General features: G+C 40.0%; 1 protein-coding gene across 9 annotated transcripts in view; it reads left to right on the forward strand.

Annotated features, from left to right (window-relative positions):
* The window catches only part of RELCH (RAB11 binding and LisH domain, coiled-coil and HEAT repeat containing), an 89,644-nt gene extending 68,315 nt beyond the window's left edge, over window positions 1-21,329 (forward strand). For 3 of the 9 annotated variants that reach the window (XM_037156395.2, XM_037156397.2, XM_053664226.1), the window contains 8 exons: window positions 567-666; window positions 5,590-5,672; window positions 6,452-6,515; window positions 8,312-8,450; window positions 12,634-12,750; window positions 16,697-16,785; window positions 18,476-18,546; window positions 19,697-21,329. In XM_037156395.2, the coding sequence (XP_037012290.1) occupies window positions 567-666; window positions 5,590-5,672; window positions 6,452-6,515; window positions 8,312-8,450; window positions 12,634-12,750; window positions 16,697-16,785; window positions 18,476-18,546; window positions 19,697-19,817 (784 nt within the window). In that variant the 3' untranslated portion in view covers window positions 19,818-21,329. Of the gene's footprint in view, window positions 1-566; window positions 667-5,589; window positions 5,673-6,171; window positions 6,255-6,451; window positions 6,516-8,311; window positions 8,451-12,633; window positions 12,751-16,696; window positions 16,786-18,475; window positions 18,547-19,696 lie in introns of those variants that run through there. The other 6 variants (XM_037156396.2, XM_037156398.2, XM_037156399.2 and 3 more) reach the window with 5 other exon arrangements.
* Window positions 21,330-22,467: the final 1,138 nt, after the last annotated feature.

The following is a 22,467-nucleotide window of genomic DNA, read 5'->3' on the forward strand; positions in this document are numbered from 1 at the left end:
CCGTCATCTGTTTCTGAAGTAGTGTTAATCCAGGCTTCACTGAAAACTGACCTCGAACTTACTGACACTGCCTTGCACTGTGATGGGTTTCACAGCCAGCTTTCCCTCCATGGGGATGATTGGAATTGATGTCACTTGATCCTACAGCCACCATGTGACATAGATGGGACATGCGTTGCTTCTCCGCTTTGACAGATACAGAAATTTAGATCCACAGAGACTGTAAATGACCTGTCTGGCTCTTACTTCAACATTCTTTTTTTTTTTTCTCATAGGTATATTTTCTTTTTGTTTTATTTAAATAGTTTTAACTTTTATGCTACTAAAGATTAGGATTTTTATCATCATTTTAGCTTAGAGAAGCTAAAAGTATAGTTTTTGAGTATGCTAAAAGTTTGTAGGGTGACTTGTTTAAAGAATCTTAGACATAACCCATTAAACTCTACAAAGTAATTCCATGTTTTACAAATACTCTTATCACTAGTACCCCTTATAAATGTAGTATTTCTCAGTGCACCCAGAAGGCCTGTGGCTGTCCCTCTTAAACCCGACTTTCTCCCTTGCAGTGCAAACCCAGCCTACCACGAGCTACTGTTAACGGTTCTATGGTACGGCGTTGTCCATACCTCCGCGCTTGTGCGGTGCACCGCTGCCAGGATGTTCGAGGTATGCACGCGAAGGCCTCTGCTGGTCCAGGTTGTGGTGGTTTTCTCTGGGAGCGGGAGAAGGGGAAGTTTAAACAGCAAAGGCTTTGCATGCTATGTTGCGTTGATGTGTATTTTACGGTATTGAATAGTGTCTAGTTGTGTACTGTGTGATGGAGCAGAAATTGAGCTTTAACATAGTTAAGAAAGTTTCCTAGTCTTAATGGTTCCTCAGATGCTATTCTGTTATCACTTTCATTTCTCAAATTTTCTTTAAATCTTATTTTAATTTTCATCCTCTGTACATCTTTCTGACTATACCTTTCTATTTACTAAGGCACATGGCTACTAAAATAAACTAAAGCAATATAGGATATTTTCAAAGTCATAAAATAATAGTTATAGTCGTGAGTAGCATTAAAAATTAATTGTCACAGTTATGGAAATACTTAATTTGATTACTCCTATTTTGCTACTCCCTCACATGTCATATCCAGAATAACCTCCCTGTAGATTCCCAGCCCATATGTTTATGAGAGAACAGACTGTTCATATAGTTTAACAGATAGCCTTACATCGCCACCTACCTAAGTTAACTGTGACGATTGAGGTACCTGTCCTTTGTACCTATCATAGAAGAAATTATCTTATCACCTAGAAATATATATATGTGGTCTGGCACAAATAAAGCTGCTTTTTTATTACAGAACCTTTTATTACAAAATCATAAGCGTGGAATTCTATAACATAACAGTATCACACTCACAGTACAGCATGTGACATTTTAGGTGAAGCGTTCAGGTTAAAACTGTGAATGTTTACACCCGTATTATTACCCTGCCAGCCCCACTCAAGCAGCCGTTCCTTCCGCCGGAACACAGAGTTCGAACACTAAAACTGGTTTAGAGTGTTTCGTATTGCTGTCGAGTCCTGGCACAGAGCCAGCCCACCTGGGTTCAGCGTCTGTCTCTGCCACTTGGTGGCGAGTTCAAACGACTCCGCCTCAGTTTCCTCATCTACAAAATGAAGATGATAATCAGTATCCATCCCAAAGGGTTTCTGTTAATATTAAGAATCAAAACTTGTAAAGGCTTTAAAACAGTGTCTGGCACATAATAAAAGCTCAATAAATGTTAACTATCAGTATCTTTTTTTTTTTTTTAAGTTTATGCTCTTATTTCACAAAACAATGTAATAGTTTAGGAAACCTATTTATCTGAACTAAAATCCCAAATATGCGTATTATTCTGAAAATATCTTAAACCATTTATTTCTGTAAGAAAAGGTGGATAATTCAGTTTTTCCCAAATTTCAGAATTTTTCCACAATTTAAGATAAATTGCAATTGAAGAATAGAGCTCTGATATATTAAAAATATATACCTTCTGAAACTTTTAAATATATAAAATATATTCGTGCAATTTAAAGAAAATTTTATTGTTATAAGGAGGTTGAAAATTCTCTGTCCATATTATTTCCTCAGTCATTATACGTGTTTGATCAAGAAAACTATAATCAGGTGTTCTTTGTCAAGGTGAATGCCAAATTAAAAATTCAGTTTGATGTCCTTCTGGGCGTAAATAATTGTTGATCATTCAGTATGCTGAAAAAGAATAATTACCATAAAAGAATCAGAGTCTTTCTTCAACCCCTTCCTTCCCCTAAAGAAGAAAACATCCTTTTAAATGAAGAGCTGTTTCTTTAGCAGTTTATTCTAAGAGTCTAAAAACTATTGCTTTTAAACCATTCGTTTCTAAAATGTATGTCTGCACCAGCAAAGCAAATTATGTAGGTGGGAATAATTTAAATAAATAACATGAAGCCTCCCCACTTTTTCTTCGTTTTGGAATTTTCTCCTGCCTCGTTTCTTACATGTGGCTTTGCCAGGGTTGGTTTCCATGTCTGCGTCAGCGCTGGTCTGGAACCTGTGTTTGTGTGGAAGCAGTTTGCGCTGCTCGCTCCGGCTGCTCGTGAGCTTCATCAGGTTCATCTGTGATCAGAAGCGGTCACTGAGCATGCTAGCAGGAAATCAGTAGGAAAAACTGTTTGGTCGATGACCCTTATTTTGAACAAAAGTATATTAAAGTAAGAAGTATATTTACAAGGTTTCTCCTGATACTAATAGTTTATGATTTACAACTAAGCCTCCTTCCCCTCCAGAATAAGTTTATTTAAATTAAAACATAAAAACAGGACACTCTAAATGTTTAAAAATACTTCAGTGTAAGACTAGAAATTGTTGAGAAGAATGTAAGAAATGATATGCCAGGAACATAATATGAGAGACTTGAGTGAAATCGAACACTAAATTTAGCTCTTGAGTTTGCAGACAGCTGTACAAAAAGAGGAAACCCAATCTGTCATGTTATTCTCACTGTTAAACAAAAGACAGTGCATTAGTCCTAGAAGCAGCAAATTATTACTGACATTGATTGATAAGGTGACTTGATCATGTGACTCCCAGTGTGACATAACGGATTTCCCACAAGATGCAGGAAGGAACTTCACTTAATGGTATCGCGTATCAGTCATAAAGGAATGAAGCATGTAACTAACATTGGGCCACAGCTCACAGAAGGCAGGGGCTTTAGCATAGATGTGATTGAGTCATTTTTTAGCCTCCTTCTCAAGCCATGGACAAGTTATTCAACTTCTTGAAGGCTCATTTCCTCATCTGTTAAAACATCCATAATACTTGTACTTACCTCATCAGGCTTAAAGATCAAACGAGATACTGTATGTAGTGTAATAATTGATAGCTCTTAAATTTTGCTTTCTGAGATTGCAGCTCAATAAAGAAATTAGACTTTCAAACCCCAGATCCATGAAAAATTAACTAGATTATCCTTCTTCCGTAATGCTTTTTGGCTGGCACAAGATAGCAGACATTTCAAGATACACTTAAGTGATTCAAATCTAAGCTACCTTATTTATAAAATGGCACAGAGATAGGAGTTTTATTTAACAATATTCGAACTTTTTTTCCTGTCTCTTTGTATTGATACCTGATATTATTAATGTTTAAGGTAGCAACAGAAGTTCTCACATCATTTTATTCCCGCATAATTATCCATGTTTTTTTGTAAAACTTTTGAGGTAGATGCTGATGTGAATCCATTGTTAAAAGGCAACCACTTATTGTGAAATGAAGACTCTTCCCGTAAAGGGACTCTGCCCCTCTGGGGCACGGTGTCACCGGACCATGTTGACATGTGCCCGGGTTGGGTCTTCATTACTGAAAAGTCCACGGCATCTTTTGTCTTGGCAGGAGGACTCGTTCCTTTAACAAAAGAACAAATTGGTCAGCATTTAGGATTAGTTTGTGTTTACATTCTGACATCGAGAATTTAGGATCCAGAAACTGCCCTTCTCTGCTGAACTCATAAAATTCAGTAATTTTTATAAAAACAAGATGCATGTTTTATAATATCGTCCTCTTGTTCTATGATATAGGGTTGGCTGCTAAATGTATCATTTTATGATTAGATCACAGAGATGGGTGTAAAAGTGCTCATCTTACATACTTTTTGGGGGGAGTTATGTTTGGTTTTATTTTTCATTCATCATTTATTTGTTCCTTTTGAATTTTCCAAGTGCAATATCATGTTTATGTTTGCTACTGATAAAATAAACAAAATTACATTACAACAACTAACAGCACAACCATTCACTTCCCATTTCGGATTCGGTCAAGAGACTGAAGTGAGTACCTGTCAGTGACCAGTGGAATGCTACCGAGAGGCCCTTCCTTAAAAAAAATGGAACTATTCTTTATTTGTAAAAACATCACAAGAAGTGACAGGCTCTTTTAAATCTCCACACATGTTCCTTTGGCATTTGGCAGCCATGCTGTTTATACGCTTGAGAGAAATATAAAACAAAGAACTCTTTGTAAATGTTAACTACTTGAACCAATCAAAAAATCTTTTTATTTTTTAAATGTGTCTTTTATTGCGGTAACGCTGGTTTATAACATTGTATAAACTTGAGGTACGCAGCATTGTACAGTGACATCTTAGGCACCACACCCTGCTCACCACCAACAGTCTAGTCTCCATCTGCCACCATGCAATAAAAAAAGTTTAAGTTTTTTCTAATATATCACAAGTCTGAAATCCTTGGCATACTCGTTATATTGATAATTACACTCATGTTTCTTGAGTGCTTAGTCTTGGCCAGGCACAGTATTTAGGCGTATCATGTGTAATCAGTTGCACAAGTGTCCTTTAAGGTAGATGACAGCAGCATCACCATTTTCAGATGAGAAAACCGAGATTCGGGCGATTATATAATAATATGTGTAAGGCCACAGGGCTGGCAAGTGGAGAGCTAGCGTCTGAACCCAGCTCCTGTCCCCGTGTTCTGTCCTTTCCACCAGGCTGTCTCTATCTCTCTACTTCAAAAAAGAAAGCTGTGTGATATGAAAGGGTGGGAATTTTACTGTGCGGTTTTTAAATTAACTGGCTATAGCACAATCAGAAGCAATTTAGTGGTGGCTGCTAGCCGATGAGTTTTGTTTAAAAACAGTCCAGTTTGTAACTTGTTGGTCATAATAAGATCACCAAATTTACTTAAAGGATTTTAACCATAGAACCCAGTATATGTCTCCTAGGTAGCTTATTTTTTTTTTTTACTAAAGCTTTCTTTTAAATTGCATTTTAATTGAAAATGAAAATTGCATAGACTATTTGACCAGAAGTACAAACTGCCATTGAATTAGTGACAAACTCTTTTTGTGGACTGCCAGGCTATGTAAGCTTTATTTTCTGCCTAAGCATTCTCTGCCTTTATAATGCACTCTAGTAGCAGTATTTGCTTAGCTTCTAATTTTGTTTTTGCTTTTGTGTTTTCTCTCTTTCTCTTGGTTATTCCTTTCTTCCTCCGTGGCATTGTGTTTGCTCTTAACATGCATCACCTGTGAATCCCCCCTGCGCCGACCAATCAGCTGTTGGTGAAGGGGGTGAATGAGACTCTGGTAGCTCAGAGGGTGGTTCCTGCTCTCATTACTCTCTCCAGTGACCCTGAAATGTAAGTGTGGTCCCTGCCTTCTACATTCAGCATCCCTTCCAAAATGCGCCTGTCAAGAAGTGACCATCGGCTTTCAAATTCATTGACAGCTGTGTTTATCTCTTTCAAGTAATACCATTGGAGTACGCTTATTAGCTTTAAACTTTATCATACTTAAGATATTTATGTATCCTTAAGTCAGCCTTCATGGTAAGCTTAATTTGGAGGCCATGTATTTAAAAATCTATATTAGTAGTTTTCTCAAAACATTTCTAAAACTTACAACATGCTGATGGACTATTTCTTCCAAGCCAAGAAGGGATGCTCTGCTAATCTCACTAACATTTCGTTACCAGTAAGTATAGTGGCATGAACCAAAGGCTTAACATTTTAATGTCTCGAGTGGGTGACTAAACCAGGAAAGGCCAATCAGTCTGCCTGCCCATCCTCAGTCACAGCTAACCCAGTTCTCATTCCAGTTTACCAAACCATTTTTTATTGCATGTTGACTGGTTTACAGCTGACTCTTCGAGGCATGAGTGAAGCGTTAGTTGACAAGCGGGTTGCTCCGGCCCTTGTTACCTTGTCCAGTGATCCTGAATTGTGAGTTTCACAGACTGCGACCTTAAGTTATCCTGTCCTGCCTTTTTGAGCATTCTTCTTGGTCTGCTTTTTTAAATTTTAATTTGTCATTGCTAGAGACTGATACAGTTTATTTACATTGTACTTTGATGTAAGTTAGAATAATAGTGTTTCATCTCAAAGAAAGCTTCAGTTTATTTCTCTTTCAATTCTAACAGATCTGTCAGGATTGCCACAATTCCAGCCTTTGGTACTATTATGGAAACAGTTATTCAAAGAGAGGTAGGAGGTGATTGCAGTTTACTTCTGCGTGTCGTTGAGGTGATGATAATGCATTACCACACCTGCACCCGGTGACGGTGGGGGGCAGGGCATCATGCCTTTCATTTCATTTCGTAGTGTGGCCAGAGGAGGATCTGAGTATTTGAAAACATGCTACTCTGCTCAAAGTATATTTTCCCAAGGAAATCTCCAGTCTCTCTTCTCAGGTAGAAAAATGACTGTAGGCCAGTTCTCAGATGTTCTATTTTAAGCTTGGCTAGGTATTGCAGTTTTGGATAACCCTTCAAACCAGACCTAGTTCCAAAGCCTTCGACTGTCCCCTGGATTTCTGGACAGTCTGCATTGGTTCCTGACTGCCAGCTGGAACACCTTGGAGACTGTTTGTCAGATAACATTAGGAACACAAACCTATGTTGGTTTCTCAGACAGAGGCTGGGGGCACCTCTGTTCCCCTCAGGGTGTCATTGACACCAAGCTGCAAGGCCTGGTCCGGCACCACATTGCAGCACACAGCGTTGTGACAGTCCCCTGCTGTGCCTGCTGCAGATGACCAAAGTCTTCCTGCCTAGAATTTTATTTTGACTTAATTTCAAGTTTATTGGTTTCTATTTGCAACATTAACTGTAAGACACTTCTCAAAGCTGGTGTCAGAACTTCATTTTTGTTATCAAATTGGACATGTCCTTATCCAAACCAGTGTTATCTGAAATGTTAAAGGGTCTTCTTTAAGAAGATCAAAAATATGAACAATACAATGGCAATAAATACATAGCTATCAACAATTGAGTCTAAAAAACAAAATAAATAAGCAGAACAGAAACAGGATCATACATATAGAGAATGTTTTGATGGTTGCCAGATGGGAGGGGATTTGGGGGCACAGACAAAAACAGTGAAGGGATTAAGAAGTACAAATTGGTTATTACAGAATAGTCATGGGGATATAACATACAGCATAGGGAATATAGTAGCCAAAGAGCATAAAATATATGCATGACCCATGGGTGTGGCCACAGTGTGGGGATTGCCTGAGGTAGTGCAGGTCGGGGCTGGGTGGAGGGGGGCAAAGGAGGGAAAATCGGGACAATTGTGATAGCATAATCAATAAAATATAATTTTTAAAAAACCCTGTAGATTAGAACATAAATTATTTGTGAGCATACTACTTAGCCATTGAAATGTAAAACAAGATTTTATCTAATAGACATTTATCAAAAAAGAAAAACTATCTTGTAAAATTCCTTTGTCATGTAGATTTTTCATGACAAAAATTAAATAACCTTGTTACTTATGGAAAAAATTGTCCTGTTCTTCACTTATCATTCTGCCAAGCTTGCAGTTTTGGCAGAATTTCAACATATTCTTAAATCTTAAAATAAAAACGTCTTTTAGGGAAATGTGAGTAAGATATAAGTCATTAGTGACTCACTGCTTTCGGAAGGTGAATAATTGGGTAACTTACACTGTGATTTGTCTTAAGAATTCTAATTTAGATACAAAATATCATTTATCTCTTTTTTCCTAAATATTGCGGGGTCTTTTCATTTGTTTTCATGGTTTTCCAATAGATTTTTATTTTCTAAAACAAAAAAAAATGAGAAATTAACAAGCATAAAAATGTAAAACACCTTCTGAACGAAAAGAGTAAATAAGTACTTACTTCCGAGTTTTACTGCCACCTGGATGTAGAGCGCTTGAGTCCAATGCTGCCAGCCTGTGTGATGTGTGCCTCTCTCTTTAACAACTCTGCAATGTTTGATGTTCCATAAAATGACTGTCCGATGTCCGATTTTAAGTTGCTGGAGAGAGTGAAAATGCAGTTGGCTTCTTTCCTGGAAGATCCTCAGTATCAAGACCAATATTCTTTGCATACAGAGATCATAAAAACGTTTGGGAGAGTTGGGCCTAACGCAGAACCAAGGTTCCGAGATGAATGTAAGTTGCATTTTTCTACCTATTTTCCTGAACTGTAATGTCAGATCACAGCCAGGCGCGTCTTTTAGCATTTGTCACGTGTTAAAGCCTTTCTCCACTTCATCTTCCACAACCCGAAAGCTGAAAGCGAAACAAGTTGGTAATTGGGAACTGATCGGGAGTGCTTTACTGGCTGGTGTCTTATACTCTATACTGATTGCTAGAACACAGGTGACAGGTAGCTCAGGCAGCTGCAAGTTATTTTAAAAACATTTCTTAATAACTTAGTTTTATAATACTGTGCTGCCTTATATTTAGAGCTTATTAATTCTTATTTTTAAAGAAATGTTTGTGTTTCTAGATATATTATTATGAAAAATATACATTTCTTCCACCTAGCGTGTTACTCAGCTGTGATATATTACTTTAATTCGTGGCTTGTTAAATGATCTCCAGGGTAATCTGCTAAAACAGTTTCTCACGTTGCTATAATGTCTCCTGACTGAGGGCCTCAGCCTTCAGGCATCACAATTTATGGCGTCAAAGCTTCCAGTCATTGTCATTGCAAACACACGGCAGTTATCACTGCTGTATGTCAGTCCCGTTATTCAAGATAAGAGTCATCAACAGAAAGTATTGTCATGATTTGGACTGCAGTGTGCAAAGGGTCTGTCAAGGTCATGAACACGTACTGAGCTACAGAAACACAATCATGAGATGATTTTCCAAGGGGCAACACGAAGAGAAAATAACAGTATTTCATAATTAGTTAACAGGAAAAAGGGTTGGCATTTTAATTAGCAATAGAAATAGTTCCACAGGACGTAACAGATTTACAGGTGACCTTAGTGAAAACTCGGAAGGTGCTTTGACAGCTTGGTAGAGGCCATAACTCCTCTGAATCTGGGAGAATAAGCCTCAGCTCCTGGATCCAGGGGTGAGCCAGGCTCAACAAGCAGTCAGTCTTCAGGTTGCAACATGTTGAGTTGATAAGTCTCTGAACACGATCTGACCTTGGAGTATATGTGTCACAGAGAAGAAAGACATTTTCTTTTCACAAACAGATTGAGGGTAAAAGTCCCTACTGCTTGGATAGGTAGACTAAACCTTTACCCTTGAAGCCTTCTACAACTTACTGTATACCCAACAAGTATATCTTACCGCCTTTTTTCACATTCTGGCACAACCAGATTTTTTTTTTTTTTGAGACACAATTATTTTTTCTTTTGTACTTACTGTCTGGTCAAATGGCTTCCCTTTTACTTTAAAACTTTGCCTGGAGAAATTTAGTGCCTGTGTCAACATGGTTAGTGGTAGGTGGAGAGAAAGGCAGATATTGACAAGGTGCTGTGTCGTTCTCCACCTGCGTTTGTACGGGATTCCTTTGGGAAGCTCAGAGGGGGGGGGGGCCTTGAGTTGCTGAGTGGTGATGTCTTCCTGGGAGTGGCTTTCTGGACATTTGCTTCTCTCTTTCTTGGGGGACATTGGTTCTTCCAGGGGCCCTTTTCCTTTCCCACCTCTTAGTTATCCCAGGACCTGTTGGTCTTCGTTTTATTCCAGGAGCCATCTGTTTTATCTGGAACTCGGTACAGTTGTTCGTTCATTTACTTTACTTTAGAAAGCTCTGAAAACCCTGTTGTACGTAGGGGGCTTTATAACCTGGCAGTTGTACGTTTCAGCTTAGTTTTTTTCGAGGTTTTTTATTTCAGATCTGAGCCCGTTTACAAAAAGAGAGGACAAGATTACCTTAACTTTGGCTGTTGGATCTCTCCTGGAATATTTTTTGAAAATTTACTTCTATTTTTATGAAATCTCCTATTGATTTATCTTTATTTTATAATTTGCGGTTTTGAATTTTTGTCCAAGTCTGCCCTTAAAAGAAAGGCTTCTGCAATAGCCTTATGTCGAGTCTTTCCTGTTGCCCAGTGAGCGTCAGTTGTAGGATTATGCGTATCTAGGCTATCAACTTTTAACCATGTATCTCTATCCGAGGGGTTAAAAAGTGAAGTAACTGGTACAGATGTGGTAGCCCAGGACCACACGTATATAACAAAATGTTGAATTCTAGAGTAAGGTTCTGCCTCTCTTCTGAGATATGGGAAGATTCTTTTTTTTTTTAACATCCCCACCCAAGGATATGCTTATCAATTTTAGACAGAGAGGAACAGGGGGAGAGAGAGAGACATCAGTGTGAGAGAGAAACATTGACTGGTTGCCTCCCGTCCACACTCTGACCATGGATTGAAACTGCAGCTTAGACATGTGCCCTGACTGGGATCAAACCCACAACATTTTCCTGTGTGGGAGGATGCTCCAGCCGAGCCACTCAACCAGGACTTGAGGAGGACTCTTAATCACAGCTTTTACCTGGCTCTAGACCGGAGTTTAAAGTAACTTCTGTACATGTGATTTCAAGTTGAGAGTTTTAAGAGGACATTGCGTAGTGCGTGTGCTGAGTTCCTAGGCAGAACGTTTAGGGAAGGATCACTGGGTAGTTGGTCAGAGAAGGGGCGGAAGGAATGACGCGGCCGTGTGTCAGTAGATGAAGAAGTGCAAGGTAAGCTCTGAAAGGTCTGGGCAGAAGCGAAGTAGACAGTGCTGAGAGAGAAACTGTTGTAGAGCCGCCGTTTGGTGGCTGCTCTGTTCATGAAATGGCCTGGGCTTGCCAGTGAATGACCAGAGTTTAAAGAACTTCACTGAGAAATCATGACTGATTGGAGTTTTTGTCTCCTACGCTTTTTTAGAGCTCCTCTTAAGTACATTGTCACTAATTTTCACAAGTCAGAAGGTCCCCTAGGCCCTGGCTGGGTTGCTCAGTGGGTTAGAGTGCCGCCCAGATGCACCAAGGTTTCAGGTCCGATCCCCTGTCAGGGCACACACAGGAAACAGCTAATGCATGCATGGACCAAGAAACTGATATTTCTGTCTCTCTTTCTCTCTCCCTCCCTCCTTCCTCCCTCTCTCTGAAGCCCATTTTTTTTAAAGTCCCCTAAAAACGGCCATTGTTGTCCTAAGTTTTGGTGTGGTTTATTTTGTCATGTACCGAGGTAAGCATGGAAGTTGTGTTTATAGTGCCTGGTTATCGAGGAAGCAGGAAGCTTTTTTCTAGGAGGAGATGGTGGCTTTAATGTGTACAAACTCGGTGCAAACATTGGAGAAGTCACACAGTTGGTCAGAAGTGTGTGCTTATGAACGGTGTTTCGGGTTCCCCAGCCAAGCCGGGAGTAGAAAGGGGCCATATGAGCAACCATCTGATGCCTGAAGACCCTGGAGCCACTTCTCCAAGGAGCCCTGGTCCCAGTGGGAGGCGGCATGTATTTAGAAGACACGATCTTAGGCAGTGGGGGACTCACTGCTCCCGAACTGGTTACTGTCTCTTGGGCCATCACTTTTATTTTAGCAGCAGGTTGCCTGCACTTTTGAAATTTTACGTTATTCATTGAGATATAAGATATTGTGCCCATTGAGTGACTTAAAAACTCAGCTTCCTGTGCTAATTGGCATTGGCCTTTGCTAAGAATTTGAAAAACTAGAATAATAGTTTTATGAAGGTCTGAAATAATTTGATGTTGAAAAACAACACATATACTGTATCATTTGTTTAACAGCACTGGTAATGCCTGATTCTCACAAAGAAACTTATACGTAAAGACAGTAACACAAAACGGAGAGTGCTCACGTAGGTCTACTGCGTTCTCCCTTCTCACACTGGGCAGCTGGGCCGCAGTGGGGCCGAGCAGTGCGTGTGCAGCCGAGCAGTCGGGTCGGAGTGCGGGCTGCCCTCTGTTCCCCCAGACCCAGGGCACGCACATTCTGAGAAGCACGCGCTCTTCTCTAGGAAAAGGAAGCAGGCCCAGGGTGGGGCTAATCTTTTGAAAATCATCTAGAATGCAAATGAAATTTTACAAATTAAAATGAAAAAATATTTTTTAAGATGTACTAGTGTTGTGTGTCTTGGATAAAAATGTAACGATTTCCAGGCCCTGGCTGGTGTAGCTCAGTGGATTGAGCACAGGCCTGTGAACCAAAAGATCATAGTTCGGTTCCCTGTCAGGGCACATGCCTGGGTTGCAGGCCATTTCCCAACAGGGGACGCACCAGAAGCAACCATACCTTGATATTTCTCTCCTTCCCTTCCCTTCTAAAGATAAATAAAGAAAAATGTAAAGAAATGTAACGATTTCCATTTCTTTTTCTTTTCCAGTTGTTATACCCCACTTGCATAAGCTAGCCTTGGTGAACAACTTACAAATCGTGGATTCTAAAAGACTGGATATTGCTACCCATCTTTTCGAAGCCTACAGTGCACTTTCCTGCTGCTGTATCCTTGACGAATGCGGTCGTTATTTACATAGCCAACCTTACAGTGAGCCAACTCAGGTTTTAAAGGTTAAGGTGTCGAATTTTGTCCTCCAACTTACATACGTGAGGATTGCAGAAAATTAAAAACATGATCCGACTCGCCTCACTCCTTGATCTAGCTGTCTCATAATTTCACAAGATACTTGTAAGTCCTCTGGGCTTACCTGTTAAAAGTAGTGACTAAAGTTTTATTTATGTTGATCAACTGTATAACTGAGCTAGAAATGGATTATAGCTGAGGGTTCTGTTAATCAAAAGAAAACCCTGTCTGTGTCCTGGCGTCGGGTTCTTCAGTGAACGTGCCCCCGTCTGCGCCCAGCGGAGTACAGGTAACACCCTCTCGAGAGAGGCCACGCGTTGAGGGAGTGCAGTGCCAGTGTGGCCGGCGCCTCCGGAGCAGGTGGGCGCGGCAGCAGACTCAGGGATGGTCTGACGCTGCCAGACACTGCATGTTATAAGTGATTGAAGTAAACCTTACGTTCGCGACTTCTGTTTTTCATCATTAGAAAAGCAAAACTGTGACTGCAACAAAGAACTTCAGCCACCCTCCTAAATGTTCTCTTTACTTTTGTAAGCCTAGTAAAATAAAACAAAGAAGGAAGTAAAGATAAAAATGACCCAGGTGAACTCCAGCTCTTAGGCCCTGCCACTGAAAGGCGGGTGAGTTCACAAAAGGGGAAATAAGCAAGAGATCGAAAAAGGGCTGCAAGGCCGGCTGCTCGAACAGAACTGTAAAAGTACGTGCTGGACGCCATAACCAGAGCATTGGATCATGACAAAATGACGGTAGGGATTCGTGGGAGGAAGCAGAGGACAAAGGAAGAGTTTCAGGATTGGAAGTTATTATTTCATATTGTTATGTAGCAGTTTGAAGTAACAAAGTGCACAGATCATTGTAAATATGACAGAAAGGTTCCAGTGGGAGGTTAGTTTTGTTCAGAATCAATCAAATGGATAAAGTAGAAACTTAGAGCTATTTGCTAAGGAGCTGTGTTGTAACTTGAAGTTGGATGTGTGATTGAGAGCATTTTACTTTAGGAATCTACTACAAATTATTCATCTGCATGGTGTAAGCCGTGTTTTTTGTTATATAGACTATAAAGTGGGCAGAGATACCATATTTTGATGATTTTGTGCCTCAACTATCCATGAGTCCATCTTCTAAGTTTAATTCCACTAAAAAAGAGAACTTACTATCATTTTTTATTTATCTTGTTGGCATTTTCAACGTATGAAAGATAGAGGAAGCCAAAAGAGGAAGAGACGTCCTGAATTAGCAAGGAAGACTCGTCAGTAATGGAAGAGTGGCAGGACCCTTATGAGAAAGGAATGATGGCATGTCAGTTTGCATCTCAAAGAAAGAGAACACTGGTTGTACCTGCTCCCTGGGCTCTGTATGAGTAGAGGTTCAAAAACTGAAGCGATGCCACTTACATTCTTTAATAACAGAGAGTGTCTAAAGGAATATGCCTCAAGGGAAATGGAAAAGTCAAAAGTGAAACATTTAAGCTCCATACAGCTAAATTTTCCAAGGGGGCAAGGCAGTGGCTCCTCAAGAGCACGGACGCCCGCAGGGAAGGAACAGCAGTGTGGGTCGACGTGTGCACGCGTGTCACTAGAGTACGCACAGTAAGAAGCCTTCACACCAGTGTGGTGAGGGGAAGGGCCGTCCTCACCGCACCCTGTTCAGGGACGAAGGGTGAGTTCTGCGGGAGTCAGAGCTCGCGCCTGTGTCGGCAGGTCGGCGTGGCCGCCAGCAAAAGCACACTGTCCACGTCGGTTCTGCTGTCCCGCAGCGTTCTGAGCTGAGAGAAGACAGAGTATTCCTTTCAGCGCTGACATATCGTAATAAGGACATAGAAAAACTGTAGAGTGTAACATCCAGCACAGTAATAGGTCAAGACATCATATTTTTTAAAACTGTGAAGAAATTTAAAAACATTTAACTTGGTGAAGAGATGGCTTGGAGATGAAAAGACCATTTAAAAATTATTCTAAAGGTTGCTATTACAGAAGAAAGGTTAGGTATGCTGTAACTAAGGCGCAGAACTACCACTACCAAGCAGAGGCCACAGAGAAGCCGATCTCGTGGATCAGGAAAACTTCCTGATGGAGCTCCCTAAAAACGCAGCCATCTGTCCCACGAAACTCCTAATGTTCTGTCACTGTCAGCACTCGGAGGCTCCATGGCCATCGTTCGTGGGTGAGGCAGACACGACTCCTGATAGGAGACAGGACTAACTGACCTCTATAAGTCTTCGCCCCTTAACAAAGATTGTTTGATTCTTTGGTGAAAAGGGAGAACCACACTGTGCGTAGAAAAGAGGAAGAGGGTGAATGCCCTCTTACCTCCAAATAGGGCCGTCTGCAGCTTCTCAATCCATGACCATGTTTCTGGGTCAGAGACTCCACTGCTAGTGCAAAGGCCACTTACCGTCCCCACCCACACCCAGGAAACAGGACTGCGTGGCCAGCAGGCTGCAGGCCTCTCTGCATTTGTAGGGCTTTGGTGTTTAAGCCCTTCCTTGTCTATAGGAAACCTGTATAAGAACAATTTTTATTTATAACTATTTTAAGGCCATAATTATATATTATGTATATAAAACACTGGTTTTTCTCAACTTGATAAAATTATAGTTTTTTTCAAAAAGACTGATGTACTCATCTTCATAAGGGGACTCATTTATTGGCATTTTTCACTTTTAATATTGGTATAATATTAAAAGGGACTATTTTAAATTTTTTTAAAGGCTTTATTTATTTTAGAGAAAGGGGAAGGGAGAACGAGAGGGACAGAAACATATGTGGGAGAGAAACACTGATCACTTGCCTCTCCCATGTCTCCAACTGAGGGCCTGGCCTGCAACCCAGGCACGTACCCAGACCAGGAATCGAACTGGCCGCTTTTCAGTTTGTGGTATGATGCCCAGTCCACTGAGCCACACCAGTCAGGGCTAAGAAGAACTATTTTTAAAATAGATAATAATTGCAGTTTGGTGCAAATATGTCAGAATTGATGTAAATAAGCAAGATGAAGCGTTTTCTCAAAAAAATGCATCTGCCCACCTGATTCCTTTTAATGTCAATCAAAAGTAAATCTCAAAAATGACCAGGAAATATACTAATAATAATGTTACAATAAAAGCTCTCTTACCCAATTCAATAGGATCAATAGTAGATCAATTTAATAGGGTTGTTAAAAAAAAGAAATCAGAAAATTTTATATACCAAACATAACTTACTTTAACTTGAAATAAGTGAATATATTTTCTTTTTACCAATCCTTTGATGTAGGACTGAGGAATTTCTTCTGTGAGGATTGGTTAGAGCTAAACATCATCTTTCTTAGACCACATCCATGATGTAATTGTCTATGATTTTCAGCTTTTTAAAAAAGATCAGGAAACATTTCTGATACTGGACATAGCATTTTTTCTAGGGTGATGTATTTTTACTAATCTTTTGCAGTTCTTGTACATACATAATTAAACAGCAATGTCTAAAGCAATGGCCTTCAGCGATTTTTTCTAAAGCTTTCAACTTAATTGTCATGGAAACATCAGTTCTCTTTTTATATTCCCTTTACTCATTTAAACATCAATTAAAATACATGATTTAATTTTCACATTCATTATCTCCTATGTTTATAAATCATGCAATTACATAATGTCACAATATTGAACACCACTGACAAAGAGATTGGAGGGAATAAGATGCATTGACTCCTGGTAAATAGCAACTAACCAGACAAACGAGACTCGTGCTTGAGGAAGCCTGTTCACTCTCGGCCATCTGCGTGCTATAGGCTCTGTTTAAAGAGCTGCTTTTATGTTATCCTACTGTTCTGTTGGACATAGTAGCTTTTCTAAATTATTTTTTAATTCCCTTAACTATGTTGTCCGAAGTCATTTCGGAGGATTTGATGGTTAACCATTTCCTGCCCGGCCTCAGATGTTTGCGGACTGACATGGAGCACCTCTCCCCAGAGCATGAGGTAAAAGCTGCTGCAGTGGTTAAGCCATTGCGATTCCCAGTGGCTTGTTCACACGTTTTAGTGTCTCCTCTGCAGGGTATTTCTCCACGTGAGGCACGATGTTCCCACACTGCACCTAATTTCTTAAATCCAGGTCAGCGTCCCGCTCTGGGTTTATTTACCACTTAGGATGTCTTGGGCAACTCCTTTAACGTCTTTGAGCCCGTTTCACCCTCTAAAGCAGGGATAACTTACTCTCCTTCCCCGAATGTAATTAGAATGTAATAAGATAATGTGCATGAAATACTTTTAATTAATAAAGTGCAATACAGTGTTGTGTCATCAAATTTCTTAGAAGATAGATTTCTACTTTGTCTCCTTTTCTCATAACTCTTTCATTCTATTTGTCTTCCTGCTTCCCCCAAAACTCCGTCTTATTTCTTATTCTGCATCTTCAACATACCTTTCTGCAGCTTTTCTTTAATCTGTTATCATAATCGACTCTCCTCTTAACAGAAGCAAAACAAGACAAAAACAAATGCATTCCTTCATTCCTACCTGTATTGCTGTGCCTTTTTCACTTCTGTATTGTTCACTGGTTTCTTGCACTCTTTTTAAAATAGTTTTGATAGGGATTTATTGATTTCATTACTCTCTTCTAATATTGACCTTTTGGATGTGTGGATTTTTTTACTCATTTCCTGTTTCATCGATTTCTGTCGTCATCTTTATTTCTTTTTGCTTTCTTTAGGGTTTTTTTTTTTTACATTTTTCAAATTTCTTGAGAAGGTTAGATTTACTTTTGACTTTGATTATTTATTTAACTTGCTTTTTAACTTTATTTCTAACACATGTTACAGCCTTTTATTAAAGGCTGTTCAGAAAATCTTCATGTGAACTGTAGCCCACTTCACCTTGCCCACTAGTACTCCTTACCTAACTCAGTGTTCTTTCCAAAGCCCTTATCACCTTCTAACATGCAATCAAATCTATCTGTTCGTTTGTGTTCATTGTCATAGGAACATGTGTGCACCAGGAGGGAATGTTGTTTGTTTTATTTGCTGCATTCTCTATGTTTAAAAAAGTGCCTGGCACATAGTAGGTGACATATTTGTTGTGTAGGGACCTCCATGCCCAGACATAGGCCAGAATGTTCAGGAATGCCATTTGTTCCTGGTCTGGCTGCGGGTCACAGAACAGCAGCTTCGCAGCCCCCTCTGCCCTTTCCATCACCCAGTCGCCCTGCAGAAATGGGGTTAACCCTTAGATGCCCAAGATGCAGTATGTCAGACTAGCCCCGGGCTCTGCTGTGAACACTGAAATAGCACACCTTGCTGTCTGCGCCCTGGAGGAAGCGAGAGTATATGGGACAGAACAGCTATTACTGAGAAAATATCTGTGGCCGTGGTGTGCATATGTGTTACATGTACGGGTGTGTATAAGTTGAACCTTTAACACTAGATGGTGGGGAACACTAAGGGAGAATGGGAATCGGGTTCAAAGGGGAGGTCCGTGAAAATCCAGATTCTATTTCTGCACCTGAGGTGCCGATCTAATGCAGATTCCTTTAACAGAGTAAGTTGCAAAACTTTAAAATGTTAATTAACATACTAGCTATGGGAATATTAAAAATTAAATTAAAAACTTTAATCATAGCATTTCACCATGTCAGCTGTATTTCACTGTTTTTTGTTGTCGTTGTTTTAATCAGGTTATTTTAAGTTCCATGATAAAAGAATGTGAACAAAAAGTAGAGAATAAGACCGTCCAAGAGCCTCAGGGGTAAGACATTCATTCTTTGTTTAAAACTTCAGGTTAACCTTAGTTTCTCTAAATTTTCTGTACACGGTAATGGTATTTTATTTTGTGTTATTTTGTAGTCATTTATCTGGTAGACAAGAAAATTCCTTAAATCAGCTGTCTCCAAGTGCTAGTGCATAAACCACCTGCATCAGAATTATCTGGGGAAATGAAAATTCAGGACGGGGTAGGGGCCCCATTCTCTGACCCTGCCGCCCACGTTCTGATTCGGCCTGAAGAGCTGTGTGTCTAAAAGCCTCCAGAGAGATTACAACATGAGCAGGATTTGGGAATCAAATTAGTTTCTTGGCAAACTAGTTTCTTGTGACAAGAGTTTGTAAGCTGTAAGTCGACTCACTGCATAAAGGACTGTAAATTTGTGGGGCTGTTCTCACATGCTTCTAACCAAACCAATTAGAACTTAGAGATCCAATAAAATTAAAACACAGACGTAGGTGTAAAAGAGTGAAGTTGGGCGTGGAGGGGAGGAAGTAATTACAAATAGACTGTACTCTTAGCTCTTGCTGAGATAACCTTGAACAGTTCATCTTAAATGGAGTCGGTTACATAATAAGCTCAAAGGTGTTTTCTTTCTCAAGCTGACTGCCAGGAATAAGTGCTCCATCCTATCAGGCTAGGTACACATACACACACACACACACACACACACACACTCCTCCACAACCCCATCACACACATACACTCCTCCCACCCCCCAGCACACACGTACACTCACTCCCCCCACCCCCAGCGCGACCTGTACACATGCCCCCAGGCCCAGAACACACACAAGTAACCCAATGAGTTAGGTAACACTTATTTTCATTTTACAGATGAGGATTATATCACCGATGAGGTTAAATAACTTACCGAGGGTCACACAGCTGGTAAATGACAGCCAGGATTTAGTCTCATTCCCAGCTTGCTCCTAGCCACAACCTGACACCGCTTCCTTTACTATGGAGTTCGGCCATGAAAGCTCACCACCCAGTGTGGTACATAAGTCCCCCCCACAAGTGCGAGCTTCCCTTTTGGGTCAGCAGGTCAGAATGCATTTACTGAAGACCTGAAAACATGGGTATTTTCGGTTTTTTTTGATCGCTTTACTTGAGTTTTAAATTTTTGTCTCTAGCTCCATGTCAATTGCTGCAAGCTTAGTGAGCGAAGACACAAAGACCAAGTTTTTGAACAAGATGGGCCAGTTGACCACATCGGGCGCCATGCTGGCCAACGTGTTTCAGAGAAAGAAGTGAACACGGAAGGACGCCCTGGGAGACACTACGATGGACCTCAAGCAGACTGGTTCCTTGTACTTGAAGTACTTGCCTTTTTTATTTCTTTGTTTTGTGTCCTCGAATTATAATTTTATCCTAACCTCCAAAGATATTTGCACTGCATTCGATTATTGCTGTATATCTGTTAATTTTGGAGTTACAACTGTGGTGATAGGAGGTTGAGTCTGTTCCAAGTAAGTCCCTCTTCTGTGTTCTCGTCTTTCAGAATATTTTTTATACATATATAGCGAAGACGTTTTTTTTGATGGGATGATAGCAAATATCTGTATTATACACTAAGCTATTACAATGGTACTTAAATAATGTAAATTTGAAGTCATTGTTATAAAGTAATTAAAGTGGAGATTACTTAAGTATTTAAATTATGAAAGAATAATGCAGACTTTTTATTGTTTCTTAACTGACTAGAAAGAGCCACCAGCATTACTCTGTGCCTTTTGGACTTCGGTTTGCGTCTGTGGGAACCGTGCGCATTCCATTCACGCAGCACCCGTGGTGCCGCGGTGAATCTGAACTGCAGGTCCTGCAGAAAATGGGTAGTAATGACACTGTCACCATTTCAGAGCTCTCACCAATATCCTCTAAGTGCTATTTAAACCTCCCCAGCACTCACACGCACCCAGTGGACTCACCTGAGGGAAGACAGCACGTACACGCGCGGAGCGGTACCCACGGGGAGTTTTCGCACTGCTGTGTATTCAACCCAGGTAGTCAGCAGTGAATGTAAGTGGGAAGAGCAAGTAGTTGTGGGCATCTTTTCCAAATTGAAATGCAAAGGGAAAAATGGTTCGAATCTGAAAGTTAACATTGGTGTAAAACATTTATTCGAGATGTTTTCTAATGCTTTCAGTTTTAGAGATTATCCTTTCATTCTGCATGTTACAGAGAAGTACCTGTAAGTTATGGACATTTGGGGGCTGCTCTCTTGCCTCTAAACTAGAAATGACATTGGCTGTGTTATCCCTGGTTAGTCAACACCCGGCCCGTAAAGTCAGCGGCTGTTCTTGTGTTGGATGCACATTCCATAGAGTTAGGTCACCCGCGGGTCCACCAGGCCGGACCGCTGCCTGTGAGGCACCGCGGTGAGGCGGCAGAGCCATGATGGACGTGGGGGTGGGGGCGTTGAGGATTTACTGTGCGGCCTTTTTGGAAAATGGATATTTTAATAAAGAGAACTCTCCTGTGAGCACAGTCAGTGCACGCGGCGATTCTTCTGTGTGCTGTGTGCACTGGTTTCCTTCGCTTGGGACAGAGCTGGATCATGTTTGCTTCCTGAGACAGCTACCTGATCTCCTTTTCAAGCTTATGAAATAAGTTGCCACAGGCAAAGCCATTTTAAAAAGTTCATTCTGAATTGCTAACAAACTAGTCCCTGAAAACTGTTGGATTCTAGGCATTCCCGAGGAATTGAAAGTGGCTACCTTTCATGTCAAAAATGTGGATCTACTACAAATAAAATGTTTTTGCATACGTGTTGTGGTTTTGTTTTTGTCTCTGTATTCACTTTCACTTTGAAATGCTTTATCCGTATCCAAGCAAAAGGAAATGAGAAAGCATACAGTCATTAAAGTGTACTAATACATTAATTTAGGGATATAATCCATACAAATTACTTATTTTAACTTTTACTGTAAAAATGTTGCTATAAAATTAATACAGTTTCAGCCCTGGCTGGTGTAGCCCAGTGAATTGAGCACAGGCTACAAACCAAAGGGTCGCCAGTTCGATTCCCAGTCAGGGCACATGCCTGGGTTGCGGGCAAGGTCCCCACCAGTATGGGGTGCATGAGAGGCAGCCACATATTGAAGTTTCTCTCCTCTTTCCCTCTCTCTAAAAATGAGTACATAAAAATCTTTATAAAAAAGAATGTAAATTATTTGGTTTTTTCCTGAAGAGTCTTCAGTAATATCTGGAAAATTCCAAATCATATCTGTATAGAAGACTATATTAAACTATTTTATTAGTTCCTTTTATTTCATCAAACACTAAGCCATTATATTTATTTCATTTACATCATCGTATAGATTTCCTGATGTATATAAACTGGCATTTCAAGTTATGTGTTTTAGATATTAAATTTCTTGTCAGTGATTTTTTTATGGTTATTTATTGATAGCAGTCAAAATTTTTAACTACTTATGGAAAGGTAACCATTTCTTGAACTGTTAGCATTTAAAACTTTAGATATTTTAAGGTATGCATTTTCAGGGAAGCTGAAAATATTACATATTTCTCTATATAAAATATGCATGCTAAGTAGCATAAATCTAATTGACTCTCATTTCATAGATGCTTAATCTTTATTTCTGATAATTCCTTGACACTTTTTTAATATTTGCCTTTCTCTGTTCATAAGCCTTCCTGTCACATATTAAATATTGAACCTTAGGGGATACCTCTCATGATGTAAGTCATTTTCTAATTTATTTTGATATGGATTTCACAAACATAATCACCTTTCCAACATGATTTCTGTCAACATCAGAGAGCATGGAAAAAACAACATGCTCGCTATTCCTCATAGGACTTTAGAAAAATTACATAGTAGTAAACCTGAAAGTGTTGTAGCATCTAGAAAGCATTATGAAAGTACAGAGTGGAATTAAAA

Source organism: Artibeus jamaicensis, unplaced genomic scaffold (assembly GCF_021234435.1).
Source record: "Artibeus jamaicensis isolate MK-2021 breed Jamaican fruit bat unplaced genomic scaffold, CSHL_Jam_final contig_354, whole genome shotgun sequence".
Classification (NCBI taxonomy): Eukaryota; Metazoa; Chordata; class Mammalia; order Chiroptera; family Phyllostomidae; genus Artibeus; species Artibeus jamaicensis.